The sequence below is a fragment of the Odocoileus virginianus genome, chromosome 7 (assembly GCF_023699985.2).
Source record: "Odocoileus virginianus isolate 20LAN1187 ecotype Illinois chromosome 7, Ovbor_1.2, whole genome shotgun sequence".
Classification (NCBI taxonomy): Eukaryota; Metazoa; Chordata; class Mammalia; order Artiodactyla; family Cervidae; genus Odocoileus; species Odocoileus virginianus.
The window spans coordinates 81,333,598-81,349,911 of record NC_069680.1 but is presented as its reverse complement, the minus strand read 5'-3'; the positions used below and the strand labels follow the sequence as shown (position 1 = coordinate 81,349,911).

Below are 16,314 nucleotides of genomic sequence, written 5' to 3'. Positions count from 1 at the left end.
GAAGTTCCAACACTTTGGCCATTTGATGCAAAGAGCCGACTCACTGGAAAAGACCCTAATGCTGGGAAAGACTGAAGGCAAAAGGAGAAGGGAGAGGCAGAGGGTGAGATGGTTAGATAGCATCACTGACTCAATGGACATGAGTTTGCATGAACTCCGGGAGATAGTGAAAGACAGGGAAGTTTGGCATGCTGTAGTCCATGGGGTCGCGAAGAGTCTGACACAACTTAAGTGAGTGAACAGTTTTTAAAGCACCAAAACTGTCATTTAAGAAAGATGTACTGGGCAAAGTCAGCTCTACTATAAGCACCTTACTGCCTCTGCTGTAAGCATTAAGCAAAGCTGATTATTTTCCATAAAGCCAAGTGACACCTAGCTTGGGCTGCACGAGGGTTCACAAAGGCATCCAAGAAGCATCCCCTCCTGAAATAACACCTAGGTCGACCCCTCCTCCTCCCTTGGCCAGCTGTCTGCCCCTTGCTTTCCCCACCTGTAACCCCCGACTGTCCCAGTCCATCCCCTTCTGGCAAATGCAGGACAGAACACTGCTTCCTAGCTGCATGGCCAATCACTGACTGAGCACCACTGGACTATTTTGGATTTGGGATCCTACTAGGAAAATGAACCAATCAACAGGATTGTAGCAGCGTTCACCTCATCCCACCTCACCCCCCAAAGAGCATGCAGGGCTGCCACTGAAAACAAGCACTGTTTTGGGTTCAGGATCACAAGCCTGAAAGGCTCCTGAGGAAGTTGGCAGGAAGTGTGAGTGGCCTAGTCTGATGTTCTTATTGCAGAGATGAGAGTATCGGAGCCCAGAGACGTAACACGGACTTGCCCAAGGCTGGGTGACTATCCAGATGCGGAAGCTAAAACCATCCTCCAAACTCCTTCCGCTACACCACAACCACCACAAAACCCTATTAAGAAAAAATGTCGAGTACATAGAAAAGGTCTCTCCACAGACTTTCAGACAGAGTAAAGGCAATCTGTACAATGAGAAATGCCACTCAAGAGACACCACTAAGTACCAAGGAGCTTTATTCTTAGGTCTGATATTCAATCTGTGGCTGCAGATAATTCGTCACTATGTAGAGAATAAAAGGTCCCATTATCTTCATTCAAGTCTTCAGCCACAAAGTACACCTTACTCTCACACAAGGTAAGGGTTGGTAGGGGATTAAGGAGGTACAGAGGTGAAAAGCAAAAGGGAACAAACACTTTTACAAGCATATCGTCCCAGTTACCGTGAAGGTTACGTTTCAGGTTAATTTACAAAAGTAGTGACAGAACCATGATTTCAGTGAAAATCAACACGTTATACCTTTAAAAACCAATTCAGAAATACTAAGTCAGGCAAGCATGCAAAATTCAGAGTATAAAAAAATGCAAGGGCTGGCGGCCCAAACAGGTATTTCCCTTAGAAAGAGGGATTTGAAAATGCTGCACAGAACCAAAGGAATTAGAAGCTGAATTAGCAGACCCATTTCCTCAGTTTATATATGAGGCAAGTGGGCAGACATTAACTGGGAAAGCTTACTCAGCCAGATTAAGAATATGTAGACATCTAATTCCTGGTGCTATCTGCAACTACATGTATCTAAAATACAAGGAGATAAATATTCAGAACACATCAAACCCACTGATTTAAAGAAAACATTCAAGGGTGGGGGTGAAGTTGTTATTATAGCATAGCAGCACATTACACATATTTAAGAGATTAAATGGAAAGAAATAATCTCTTATTTTAATGCTCAGTTTTGATCAACACAAGTTTCCAGCCAACTTTCTGATATAGAGCAAAACAAGTATATTCTTCAGTTTTCTTCTACACTTTTTTGGGCCTATCTTTCAAAACTGAGCACCAGGTATTTTTAATGTAAGTAATGGGATGTTATATGTACATTCTAATTACACATTTTAGGAATAAACAAAATGCATATTTCAGTAATTCATAGTGTATTTATAAAATGAAAAGCTCTCTATCAAAATACACTTTTCACTGGGAAAAATAAATAAAACAGACAAATGGATCTACACAAAGTAAAAATTAACTTTGGTAGACTTCACTGTGGAGGACAGTCCATAACAAGCTCATCTGCCCTTACTCCCCCAGAGCTGATCATCTTCCGAGTTAAGATTTTAAAAATATGTTTTAATTGATATCATTATGTTGATATTTGTTTCTCATTCCACATCATCTTCAGCCAAGCTCTGAGCACTTACAATTCTCTGAAAGAGAAAATATTTATAGATTTATAAATACTTATAAATTTTTATAAGTATAAGCATTTAACCAGGATTCTACGCTTAGCATAAAATGCTTTTTTGATCTCTGAATCAAATCTCACTGAAGTTTACCCATATTGAAATATCAATATTTAACACTTCATACACCATTTTTACTTAAGAAAATAATCTTTGTCAGCCCCATCTCAAAATTCAAGTCAATAAAATAAAGGAAGCGTAACATTATATTGTGTTATGTTAGTCAATTTTTTAACTAAAAAAAGAATTCAAGATTTCTATTCACTCCCATATGAACTAAAAATAATGATTAGTGTTTTAGTGACCATTCTATCCTCCAAACATTTCCCTTTCTGGCCTGTAAATCGTCAGTCCTTATACAAAGAAGGAATACAGTATTCCGAAATATTAGTATTTTGAAAATACTGCCACGTAACATGGCACAAGTGAACTAAATAAAAGAGGCCATTCTTATTGAAGAATTCAAGGTTCATCCTAAAATCACCCATATTTCAAAAGACATCATCCTCAGGTCAATTTTCCAAAAGTACTATGTTATGCTTGTCTTTCAAAAGGTGAATAATGTTAAGAGGATCTGACAACAGACTGGGAACCACATTCATTATGATTGAAAAATAAAATAAAAAGGATCAAAATCCAGTTTCTTGCCCTTTCAATTCTTTCCTTTAGATCTTTGGGGACGTTTTCTTCTCAGTCTTTTTCCAATCCAGATGAGTAAAAGCTCAGTTTAAAGAATTAACCAGTCATTTTTATTTTCAATTATATCAACCATGAAAATTCATTTAAAAGACATAATATTCCAAAAAGTAGAGTCACTGGGGCTCCTTGAGTATTTAAAATGAATGGGCTGCGTTTTAATCAACTTCTAAGTTATGTTGAACCTACTGTATCAGTAAGGATGTATCCGAACAGCTCCAAACTCAAAGCCTAACTCAGCATTAACAGAGACACTGAGGCCTTCAGCTAAGGGAAGTCTGAGGGAGCCACAGGCCTTCAAGGATCTGATTTCTAGGCTATGCCATCTTGGCTCCTTTGTCCTTTGCCACTTAACCAAGAGGTCTCACAAAAGAGGCAGTGGAAAGCTGTTTAGAAAGCAGCTGGGAATGATCTCAATTTGGGGATCTGAACATCAAGGTGTGAGATTTAGCACTAAAGGGACTTACTTCCAATCCTCCTCCTGGGCATGATCACTGGATTTTATGCCCCTCAGTTTGGATGCTTTTCTATGAGTCAAGCACTGACATCTCTAGCACTATTTTTATTACACGGAGGAGAGTCTCGTGTCATCATGTTCACCAGGCTCCTTTTTAAATGCAAAGCCTCAGACTCTACTCACTTATGTGACGTTCAGGCCTTTACCTGACTGATTGTTGGGAGCTTGGTCAGAAGCATCTGGAACACCGGCGGCGGGAGCGTCTGCTGCAGTACCTGCAGTAACTGCTGCGGCTGCCCGCACACAGCAATGGCGTTCGTCAGGTGGTCCACACCCTTCTCGTATTCACCTGCAGGAGTCACATGGAAATACTGGGTGACTGGGAGAGCCTTTGCCTCTATCCAAGATTCAACCTAAAGTCTTCACTGCAACTCCAGGTGATAATGACCAAAAACAGCACGCAGGCAAAATCTAGAACATACAGTACACTCGTATAACTAAGAAGCCACCAACAAGAGGAAGTCAGATTATGTGCATGAGGGATTTCAAGAACACTTTCAAAGGGGGAGAAATTAAGGTACAGAAATGTCTAAGTTTATTACTAGATATATACTGGGTATTTCTCAAAGATTACTTACGTTTCTAACAATGAAACAGCACATTTTTATGAGGAGAGAGAACTGGAAGACTGGGGGACTGAGGTGGACAGGCCCAATTTCACTTTAAACTAACCCCTTATACTATGTGAATATTACCACACGCAAGTAGACACCCAAAGGCCTTTAATCTCTTCTGAACCTAGTCATCATTGGCAGCCATCCTCTCTGCAGACCCAGCAGCAAGCAGTGCCTAAGAATCCTGTATATCTAGGATACACTGATACAATGACACAAGCTCAATAGTGGTCAACCTGTCACCCTGAGCTTCCTTCACATGGAATGTTGCTACAACTTTCATAAAACTTCTGTTGACTGGATGGCCAGGTCTCAAGTGGTACCTTGAGAAACAGCATAGAAAGCAGCATTTAATCTACTTAGGACATGGCAGAGCACGATCAAACCAAGTGTTACAAGATGAAAGCTGCCATCTGCTCCTCTGCTGGGCAGAATGCTCTCCCTTTCCTCAATGCCTAGGCTCTCTCTCAGGAAATTCAAAGTACAGCCTGAAGGAGACCTGAAAATGTTTCCCTGGTTTATCTCATGTTCTCCTACACTTGTTATACACAGTTTCACTGATTCTCTTATCCATTGAGTGTTGATCTTTCTAGGCTTGCTAAGTAAGTTAATGTAGGGACTGGACCATTTCTAACTCTTCAGGTGAAAATAAAAAATTCTAATTATGTCAAAAAATCATTCCTTAGGATTCTGGGACAGTAAATATATCCAAGACTAGGAGGGTGGCGCCTCCAGAGAAGGCATGAAAGTTCTCCACCCCTAACCCTGTGCACCTCCTGCAGCTGGTTACTCCTGAGTAGTATTATTTATAATAAACCAGTGAACACAAAAGTTTTCCAACCCTGAGTACAAATGGGACCAAGTAAGGGACTGGTAAATGAAGAGGAACTGCCTGATACATAACATTTTTATTTAAACTACTCAAATTGAAGAAAGCTTTAATTCTACAAAGAAGCATTAAAAACGGAAAATATAAGGCACAGGTCTTCCACATAGGACTGGACCTCCATCAGGGACACAATAGCTCCACTAACTTGGAAATTAAGATGCCCCAATGGCCACCGAATCCTCAGGCCACTGAATTTATAGGCAATAGAGGAGCTCACAGTATTGTCTGGGAATATTAATTCTGATTATTAAATGGAAATAAATGGAGCTGCTACCAGAGTGGTAGAACCCAGGGGATCCTCAGTTGAGACACCTCCTAAAACTTCTAAACACACTGGAAACCGTTTATGAACAATCACAGCAATTTAGTTCAGAAATGAAACAATTTCCTCTCCCCACTGCAGCCTTGATCCTCCTCACCTATCCCGAGATACTGCTCAGTTATTACAGATGAAGACACCGGCACAAGGGAGGCCGTGTCAAGCAATGAGGCTCACTGTCTAAACTGCTTATGCTTTCTCATGGCTTACCTTTCCTTAATTCTAACCTCAGGCTGGTTCTGTGGACTCCACCAGAATAAAGGCAGCTTGGCAGCTGAGTTACATAACTCTTGGGGGTGTGCTAGGCTGAAATGTGGAATATAAGCTTGAAATAAAGAACAAAAAACACTTCCCCGTCCTTTCCTGACCCCCTCACTCCCCTCACCATGAGTTAACTGCTCTTGTCATTACAGATCTAACAGCTCAAGTCAGAGAGAAATGGCCACACTAAGTGGCCGTTAGATAATTAAGTAATTGGGAGAGCATTCCAGTAGCTTAAATTTTTTTTACATTATGTTTATTTTGGAGGCTAGAAGGAAAATTTGATAAACTGACATCTTTATGAGTATGAAAAAATACTAGTATCTTTGCATAAATTGAAATATTACAATCTCTATCCTTAGACACAGATATCATTATACACGCTTTATTTTTCTTTCGATATTAAAATAATGAAATTATAGTCTCTCAAATGATCTTTATGAGGACTTACGTGCTTTACTTTGCCCAGTGATTAAAAATCTACAAATGACCTGCACCATGTAGTTCAATAACGTCAAAATCTATTATAATACAAGGGTGAGAATAAGAAAAACAAGCTAACACTTGATACCATTTCTACTAATGGCAGCAACTGTTTCAAAGCTACTTTTGTGATAAAAGCTATTATGACAATAAAAATATACATTTAAGACACTCAATTATTGAACGAATTATGGTTCTCAAATTTGAAAAATGATCATTTGAATTTCGTAATTTTTTAGAAAGAATTCTTAATTCTATTGATGGAACATATAAAGCACAAAGCCTAAATTCTGGATCAGATTTAGATTGCTGTTTCTGAAAATCATATGCCATTAACTGTGTAACCTTGAACTGGCAAACTAACCTTCTCTGGGATGTATTATATTAGTCATTCCTTCCTATAGGTACTGGAAAAGATCTGAAGATCAGATGAAGGAGTTGAGGAAATTATATTCCCAGATATTTCTCTCAGTTACTGTTTACATATTACAATTGACTATATTCTTTTAAACTACTTTAAAAGCAACCTCATTTGTAAAGATTACTTATTTTCCTTGCATTATTAAAAGCCTCATTATTATTAAATGCCTAAAAACTTTTCTTGAAATATTTAGAATATCCCTTTAAAAAAATTTTTGTATTGAAGTATAGCTGACTAACAATGTTGTGATGGTTCCAAATGAACAGCGAAGGGACTCAGCCACACAAACATGTATTCATCCCCCCCAAACTCCCCTCCCATTCAAGCAGCCACATAACATGAGCAGAGTTCCATGTGCTATACAGTAGGTTCTTGTCGGTTATCCATTTTTAACATAGCAGTGTGTACATGTCCAACCCAAATTCCCTAACTATCCCCCATCCCAGAAATTTTAAGAATATTTTTTAAAATTAGCTACACTGCACCAAAAAAAAGCCCCTTATTACCATAAATTTAGTGTGAAGATTTTTATCTATTTTCCTAGTCTTTCAATGACTATTAATTACCTTGAGCTAGTAATTCTTCACCAAGCTGTATTTCTTCTAGAAAGAATTTCTGAACGGCTTCAGCATCTTTAAGGTCAGGTAACTGTTTGGAAATAGAATATTTAATAACTGGTTTACTCTAGGGATATACACAACACAAAAAAATTATGCCATTAAAAAGCCAGCTCATCATGAAAGCTGACAAAAAGAAATTTACTCTTCAACAACACTCAAGGATAGGAGTTTAATATCTACTTTCAAATAAATGCAAGAAAAAGTCCTTTTTGATAAAACTGGTGTTTGAACAGTTATGAGAAAACTGAATCAAACCTCAAGTAAAAAGAGAGTACAGATATATCTTTACCACAAAATATGAACTTTAAAACTTATATTATTTTTTGATGGCTATTATCATAGATTTTTATATAACTATATTGAGGAATATATAACTGTATAATCATGATCCATTTGTTAGGCATTTGAGCTGCTTCTGATTTTTGCTATTTCAAACAAGCAGCTTGATTTAAATAACTTTGCCTATGTTTTTGTTTTGTGGTTTGTTATATATTACCAAATTGAATGATTACAATATATAAAGTCACAAGCTACATGCATTATCTTTGTAAAAAATGTAAACCAAGTATTTAAAAAGTCCCTTTTTATTTAAAAACCTAGACTACTAATGGAAGTTTCTGGTTCTTGAGTATTATCATATACACTCTTATTACAGGTGTGTACAGTTATCAGACACCATGCTATGCTATGTACACAGTACAGTGTAAATAGAACTATTATATGGACCAGGAAACCAAAAAATTCACAAAGTCTCTTTACAGCAGTGGTCTGGAACCAAACCAGAAATATCTTTGAATTATACCTGTAACACATCCATTTTCTATATCCTTAGAAAGAAAAGCCTACTGAAAACATAATGAATACATTCCATAGTTTGGACATAACAGGGAAACAAAGTGACTGCCTCCCAGTTTCACCTTGCTATTACCATATCAAGTCAGTTAGCTTGTGTTAATTACTCAAATCTAACATTATGGACATTTGTTACATATGTACATAAATGTAAACTGATCTAATCTTTTCACTGCTTCAACTTGCTTTAAAAAGAACTACTACTGAAAAAAAAAAAAAAAAAATAAGAACTACTACTGATCCAGTAGGTCAAAGTCCTGGATATCCAGATGATGGAACTAATTTCAATTTTAAAAAAAAAGCTATATGCCCAGTGATTAACATTTACCTATACATATCACATAACGCTCTTTATAAAATAAGATAAATAAATCTATGTAGTCATTAAAAATAATCATGAACATAGGATCTATGAAAAGAAAAAAATGAGTAAGGCTTATGTCTATATTTACAAGATAAAAATTTGACAGGCAGTGGGATTGTGGATCAGTGGGTGTGAATAATCTTATGTAACTTTCAAAATGAGTAAAGTCGTTCTTCTAAAGAAAGTTTGGAGGAAAAAAATTAAATTAGTAATAAATGTTTTGTTATTTGGAAGCAGCTAAGTGAAAAAGTTTGAACTTTGGGTAAGTGTCTTCAGATCCTATCATCTTACCGCCCTCAAATATTGTTCACACAGTAAGTTGTCTGCTATGAGGTTGACAAAGGGGAAATAAGGAAGGACTGGAAAATCTGCAGGGGAACAGTTCTAATAACTATTCTTATAAAGAAATTGTTTTTTTTTAAAAAAAAGAAAAATATTGTGTTTTAAAACATAAAATCAGTGTCAGATACTAATTAGCTTCCTCAAAATATATATTTGAAGCAGACTATTAAAAAAACAGATTATTACCTTGGAAAGCCCAGCTCTCTCCTTGGCAAGCTTTTGTTTCTTTCTTCCTGCAAAAAAGGGAATATTTTAATTTTATTATTATTAAAATGGGAATCAAAAGAAGTCTAATTGCTGTGGTACTCATTCTATTTGCAAAACAGGACCAACTCAGGCTTTTCTTCTTGTGATTTGTCAGGGTCATAAAAATAGTTCAGGTCAGCTACCGGCAATGGGACACTCCTGGACAGAAGCTTTGTCCTTCCCTCTGGGGTACTGGGATCGGCAGTTCGAAAAATAGAGATAATTAAGAGACTCAGCTGTTGGAACCATCCTAAGTAGAGAAAGTCTCTCTCCACCACCTCCAAAGGACAGGAAACATGACCAAGAGTCGAGCCTCTGTTGTTATGATGGAGTTTATTACTGAAATATAACTGACCCTGCCTCTACTGAATTCTGAAAACTATCTGGGATTATTAAATAAGAAAAGAATTAAAAAAAAAAAACAGCATTTGAAAAAGCTTTGTTGAGAAAAAGAGCTCAGTATTTATGCATGTGGCAAAGGTAAGGGCGAAGGCAGGCAGCACTCAAATAATTACTGCCAGTTAAAGGGAAAAAACCTTCGCCCTACAGTCAGTAGGTTGTTTTTGTTTTTGACATGAAATAGTAATACTACAAACTCAGGAGTAAGTGACATTGTTTAAATCAATTAGTCAATCTTTAAAATCAAATCAGTAGTAAGACACTAACAATATTTTAAGCTGCTGTTTAATTGCCTGGGCTTCCCTGGTAGCTCAGCAGGTAAAGAATCCGCCTGCAATGCAGGAGACCCTGGTTCCATTCCTGGGTCAGGAAGATCCGCTGGAGAAGGGACAGGCTGCCCACTCCAGTATTCATGCACTTCCCTGGTAGCCCAGCTGGTAAAGAATTCGCCTGCAGTGCAGGAGACCTGGGTCCAATCCCTGGGTTGGGAAGAACACCTGGAGAAGGGAACGGCTACCCACTCCAGTATTCTGGCCTGGAGAAGTCCATTGGGTAGCAAAGAGTTGGACACAACTGAGTGACTTTCACTTTAATTGTATACTCCATGACAAAGGCTGCTGGCACAAGGAAGCTTGGGGTTCCTTTACACCCCAGATCGTCCACTGGCTAGCAGTGTGACCTTGGACAACTTACAGTTAACTTACTATGCCTCTCTTTCTCCTCATGTAAACCTGGTTTAAGAACAACACCTGCTTCAGAGTTGATATGAGGATTAAATGAGTTACTGTATTTTCAGGGCCTGGTTGGCACTATTGAGATGTAAGCACTCAGGACTGAGCTCAATACCAACCAACTCCTCAGCTAAGGAGTTGCACTTATGCTAAGTAGTTAGGTTCGTTTCATTAACCAGTAAAAACTAGCAAAGGCACCATGTGGCTAAGAAAGGTAAAGCTCTAATACTTATTACCGGGATCTTCAGCAAATAAATATCAACTCTCAAAAGATCAGACATACTTTATTACTGTGAGAAACAAAAGTCATAAAACAAGCAAATGTCCTCTTAAAACCTTAAAGCATTCTATAAATCCAATTTTCAATGCATGAGTAGAGAGGCGGTGACCTAAGTGCACACAAATGGTTCATTTACTCTGGTCAGGGAACCTTTTCTAACTTGCATTTACAAACTAGGTTTACCACCAGCATCTCTAGCAACTCTAGCCCCCAGATTACATAAAGTGCTACAACTCTAAGGCCTTAGCACTTTCAAAAATACATATATAGGTTAAAGCTGATCTTACGATTATTTTGTTCATCATTAGGCAACTGTGGAGAAACAGAATATATAACCTCAATTAAGGTTCAGCTCTCTTTTGGCAGAATGACACCAGACTATATTAACTAGTTACTATAAGACCATGATACAAACGTGCTAGGAAGAGTACTAAGATTGGACATGGAACACTTGATGTTAAAGATAAGCACTTGTTTTAGATTCAAGAGAGACACTATCCTACATGTTACTAATGAGCTTATTTAGCCTCTCAGCAGGACAGGAGGACACGTACTAGTATTATCACCATGTTATCACAGAGATAATTTACCAAGATCACAACTAATGGGTGGTGGAGTGGCGACCCAAACAGGCAGCAGGATTTCAGCACACATGTGCTCAAACATTACACTGCAGAGAAGTGAAGATATGCCCATCAATATAAAAGGCATCTCAGAAAGAAACATGGCAAGTTTGTGGAATAAACAGAGATATACAATTTGCTACGTCAGAATTTACAGAAAATGACAAAAGTGATAGTAGTAGAAAAAAGCCTGACTTCCAAACACACACACACATATATATGTGGTTTTTTAATGGAGTGGAGAAGAACGTATTACTGTTGCTGAATGCTTGGTAATTACCAAATTTTAAGCCTGCTTAGCTGCTTTAAATTTACAGCAATAAGATTATTCTCACTTTACTTTCCTAAGACAACTAACTTGTTACATCAACTTATTTATCAAATAGTATCTCTGACAAACGGGCAGATAACAGACTGAAAAATCAAGGAGCTACTACATATTCAATCAGCAGACTGACACAATATTTGCGATAAATCAGTCCAAAGTGTCTCTGCGTAAACCTAACAAGTTAAAACAGACCAAAAAAATACACATAAAATACAAAAAGTCCCGAATCTAAAGCAATCATTTAAAGGAGATTACTTCATATATTTTAAAATGAATCATTTCATACAGTGCTGTAAAATGAAAAACATTTGTAGTTGGTACTTTGTAGGTTTTCATTTATTAGTGATTATTTAGATAAAAATTATGCTGTAGGAGTTTCTGGTAATCTCACACTAATGGAAGGTAAGAAAAAAAAAATGAATAAATTAGTCTTGATTTAACTTCAAACCTATTTTAAACAGCCTAAATCTCTTTTCCTAAAAACGAAACCAAAAAACCTTCAGAAACACTGATTTGAAAAACTCTGTCCTCTTATTACAGATGTCAGTCAGTTCGAGGCTCAGTCCGACTCTTTGAGACCCCATGAACTGCAGCACACCAGGCTTCCCTGTCCGTCACCAACTCCCAGAGCTTGCTCAAACTCACGTCCATCTAGTCGGTGATGCCATCTAACCATCTTATCCTCTGTCCTCCCCTTCTCCTTTCTTCAATATTTTCCAGCATCAGGGTCTTTTCCCATGAGTCAGTTCTTTACATCAGGTGGCCAAGTATTGGAGCTGGAGCATTGATGCTGAAGCATCAGTACTTCCAATGAAGGTAGGGTGTGTAAGCCCCACCACAAAGCCACTGAGCAGACAACACACAAACTGGATAACAATTATACCAAAGAAGCTCTTGCACTGTTGGGAAAGTTCTAGGGTCTGCAAAAGATTTCCCAATGTGGGGATCCTGCAAAGGAACTGAGAAGCCCCAGGGAATCTGATTGGAGGCCAGTGGGATTTGATTACAGAACTTCCACAGGACTGGGGAAACAGACTCTGGGAAGGCACAAACAAAACCTTGTGCTCACCAGGACCCAGAAGAAAGGAGCTGAAACCCCACAAGAGACTGAGTCAGACTTGCCCATTGAGTGTCCAGGAGTCTTCTGCGCAGGCGTGGCCTGCTGTGGGGTCGGGGCACTGAATACAACAGTGCTGGCATAAGTCCTTTTGAAGGAGGCCATCATTACCCCTATCATAGGTCAAACTACCTGGAGGGAATACAGTCCCACCCATCAACAGAAAATTGGGTTAAAGATTCACTGAACAAGACCCAGATTCCCCCCAGTTAGTCTCTCTCAACAGGAAGCTTCCACAAGCCTTTTATCCTTATCTAGAGGGCAGACAGAATGGAAACCACAATTACAGAAAACTAACCAAACTGATCTCGCAACAAACTGTGGATCACAGCCTTGTCCAACTCAATGAAACTATGAGCCATAGGGCCACAGTGAAGAGTTTTAACAAAATGTGGTCCACTGGAGAAGGGAATGGCAAACCACTTCAGTATTCTTGCCTTGAGAACCCCATGAACAGCATTACAGATATAAATATTCTATTAGAAATTAAGCTAAGAAAATGAAAAATTAAATTAACTAAACTGAAATCAATTACATCCCACAAATACAAAATACCCTCAAGTTCTCTTTACTTGCTAAAGAAAATACAAAGTAAGAATTATATTCATAAACAATCTTTAGCATTCATCAATTACCATGTGTCAGGTACTATATTAAATTCTACATTATAATTTTTTTTTTAAAAGAAGGAAACTAAAGCTTGAAATTTGTTGCCCAAGATTATCCAGCTACTAATTCAAGCCTTAGGCTACTACTGAAACTAGAAATTCATGGATGATTAAAAAAAAAAACCATGAAAATAACAGATTTCTCAGTTTGTTCAAAATGACACCTTTTATTACTTCTTCAACCAAAAATTAGTTTTCTCAAGATTTTCAATAACAGGATTCCAACGATTCCCAAGGAAGGGTTAATCCTTTCTTTACAGAGATCTACTACCACACCACCACTGCCCAACTATTTCTTGGAAGCTACAGGAAAATGATAAAAATTCCAATAATTACATTTACAGCAGGAGTTTATAGGATCGTCTCCATGTCAAGAATGGTGGCGAGCACATCAAACATTTTAATCTTCACAAAACCAACAAGAGGCAATACTTGATTTTGCAAGCTAAGAAAATTAAGACTCAGAAAACCCAAGATCATACAGTTAATCTGTGACGAACCTAGATCAGGAAACTCAGTGTCTGAATCCAAAGCAGCATTATTCCCATTAGTCTACCTAACCATAAATAAAAAAAATCACCTCTATATCCTTTCTTCCTGAGACACAAGAGAGCCAGAATCAGATATCATATTGCAGATGGTGTAAGAGCGGCAATTTCCAGTAAGGTAGTCCTAGCCACGTGTGACCCAACTACACGTGAAATGCTAATCATTTCTTTATATTTTTCTGGGCTTTAGTAATTGACCTATACATTCTAGTTTCAGGAACTGTTCTGACTGAGCAACCCAGGTAGATTACAAAATTATTTCTTAATGCAACAAATTTTCTTTTCCGTTGCTGCGAACGAGCATACCTCCGAAATTCAAAGATCACGAAAGGTTTCGGCGACACGATTTCCTTCTTGAAAATCTCTTTTAAAAGATGTCGCAGGTATGAAATAAGACTGAGCCACAGGAAACGTGCAGCCTTTTGGACGCCCCTGCGATTTCTATAGCATTCACTCATATCTTGGAAGCCTTTACAGTGGAGCTACCAAGAGGGTTTAAGAATGCATGCAACCTCATCGTTTGAGAATGATACTGAGTTGGATTTGTAGGTTCAGTCTAAGCACAAATTCGTAAAATACCAAAAGAAAAAAAAACCCACAACAAAAACCCCCCAATAAACACCCCCCGATTTCGAGTTCGGATGAGGTGAAAACAGATAAACAGCAAAAAAGAGCCACAACCCCCTAAATTATAATACAAACGAATCTGCACTTACACGGTACATGTTTAGGGAAAACAAAATGGGAAAAACCGTTCCTCCAAAATGGAGGGACTCGTTCGCTGGCACACGGGCCGGGAGCAACCCTGGGAGCGGCGCCATCACCTTTCTCCGGCGCGTGTGCTCAGGGCCCTAGACCCTGCAGCACCACGCGGCCGCCCAGCACGCGGCGGGTGGGCTGGCGGGAAGCAGGGGACGAGGGCGCCGCGGGGGGAGGGGGAGGGAGGCCCAGGGAACCGGAGACCCACTCACGTTCTCTCAGCCTGTTCTTGAAGTTGGGGTCACTCCGTCTCTTGCGGTCGAAATAAATGCAGTAACCGATGAAAAGGGCCCCGCAGACGCCGGCGGCGATGGCGCTGTTCCGGCCCACCATCGTCTCTCCACCGAAGAGCCGGGTCGGCTGCGGCGGGGCCCGCAAATAAGCCGTTGACCGCGAAGCCTCGGATCCGAGTGCGCGGCTCGGCCCCGACCCCCGCCGCGAGGGACGCGGAAAGGCGGAACATGCGTCACTTCCGGCCCCTGCCGCCGAGGCCCCCGGGGATGTCCGCAGCAGTGCCTGAGCGGAGGCCCCCGCGCCGCCTCTGCGCCTGCACAGGTGCTTCAACTACCCTGTTCGCGTCGGAGTCGAGATTTTGCGCGAGGTCGCTCACGTCCTTAAGAGCCTTTGAGCTTGACGTAATGAGGGCGGCACGTGGCCGTCGTTTGCACACTCCAAATTGTGCGTAGCTGACTTCCTTGCTTGTGTCAAAGATGGAAGCAAATGCTTCATCTTTTTATGTTATTCAGGCACCCTGTAACTCTTGTTTGAATTCAGTTTCATTTGGTTTTCAAGCTCAGTCACAATCTGTTTTGCAGCAAGGACCATAATCTAGTGATTCGATTTCAAAAGATTGTAATGGTGTAGTCTCAGGAGTGGAAGAAAATTAAATGGAGCGATCCCTGGAAAGGGATAACGGGTAAGAGACACATGGGAAAAAAAAAGTAAACGTTGAGTTGTCAAGTTGTCATACCCACTGAAGACATTGTGTGTAGTTTAAATTTGAAAAGACATAGACGGGATCCTCTGAAACCTTTGGGGTGATAGGAATGTTTTTTATAGACTGTAGTGTTCTGACACTTTATGCTAAGGAGATGGTTCATGATGGGGCTACCCTGAAAGACCAGGATTGTGATTAGAGAGTTGGGACTTTGATCTGGGTAGTATCAGCCCTATTTCTGGGGGAAAGAGGGGAAGGAGGTTGGAGGACAACTTCATGGAGCTCAGCTTCATGACCTACATGCTGCTGCTGCTGCTACGTCGCTTCAGTCGTGTCCGACTCTGTGCGACCCCAGAGACGGCAGCCCAGCAGGCTCCTCCGTCCCTGGGACTCTCCAGGCAAGAACACTGGATTGGGTTGCCATTTCCTTCTCCAGTGCATGCAAGTGAAAAGTGAAAGTGAAGTCGCTCAGTCGTGTCCACTCTTCGCGACCCCATGGACTGCAGCCTACGAGGATCCTCCGTCTCTGGGATTTTCCAGGCAAGAGTACTGGAGTGGACTGCCATTTCCTTCTCCATCATGACCTACATTCAGTTGCTCAGTCATGTCCGACTCTTTGCGACCCCATGACCTACATAGGGAAGCCCAAATGAAGGCTCTGGACACGGAAGCATGTGCACTTCCAAAGTTGGCAGTACTCTGTCTACCTAGGAATCAATGAGCCACGTGCCCGGAGGGTGAGGTGTTCTGCCTTCTGGGAGGTGTTCAGCGAGGGAACAGAAGCTTTGAATTTGGGACGCTCCCATACCTTTCCCCTGTGCATACCACTCCTCTACCCTTTGGCCTGTTTTGGTTTTTCTCTTTTTTGGCTGCACAGCAAGGCTTGTGAAATCTTAGTTCCCTGACCAAAGGTTGAACCCAGGACTTCAGCAGTGGAGGTGCTGAGTCCTAACCACTGGACTACCAGGGAATTCCCTGGCTGCATTTTATGTATATCCTTTTGCTGTAATAAAACTGTAATCATAAGTATAA

General features: G+C 39.9%; 1 protein-coding gene, 1 long non-coding RNA gene and 1 other non-coding gene across 3 annotated transcripts; 1 reads left to right on the top strand and 2 right to left on the bottom strand.

Moving 5' to 3' along the window:
• Positions 1 to 1,024: 1,024 nt before the first annotated feature.
• On the bottom strand, positions 1,025 to 14,845 carry TOMM20 (translocase of outer mitochondrial membrane 20). Its single transcript, XM_070471071.1, has 5 exons — positions 14,558 to 14,845; positions 8,833 to 8,879; positions 7,035 to 7,116; positions 3,628 to 3,770; positions 1,025 to 2,232 (listed from the first exon to the last, which is right to left on the bottom strand). Exons 1-5 carry the CDS (start codon positions 14,676 to 14,678, stop codon positions 2,188 to 2,190), a joined length of 438 nt encoding a protein of 145 aa, XP_070327172.1. The 5' UTR covers positions 14,679 to 14,845; the 3' UTR covers positions 1,025 to 2,187.
• LOC139036119 (small nucleolar RNA SNORA14) lies at positions 13,959 to 14,093 on the bottom strand. The gene has a single exon (XR_011488857.1). It is a non-coding gene; the product is annotated as a small nucleolar RNA SNORA14 (small nucleolar RNA).
• Position 14,846: 1 nt separating the features above from the next.
• LOC139036089 (uncharacterized) lies at positions 14,847 to 16,314 on the top strand. Its single transcript, XR_011488825.1, has 2 exons — positions 14,847 to 15,261; positions 15,719 to 16,314. It is a non-coding gene; the product is annotated as an uncharacterized lncRNA (long non-coding RNA).

Coding starts and splice junctions, on each gene's coding strand:
- TOMM20 (XM_070471071.1), bottom strand. CDS start 14,678: ATGGTGGGCCGGAACAGCGCCATCGCCGCCGGCGTCTGCGGGGCCCTT. Junction 7,117..8,832: donor AGAGAGCTGGGCTTTCCAAG/GTAATAATCTGT, acceptor ATTTCCAAACAG/TTACCTGACCTTAAAGATGC. Junction 2,233..3,627: donor AGCTCCCAACAATCAGTCAG/GTAAAGGCCTGA, acceptor TTTCTCTTTCAG/AGAATTGTAAGTGCTCAGAG.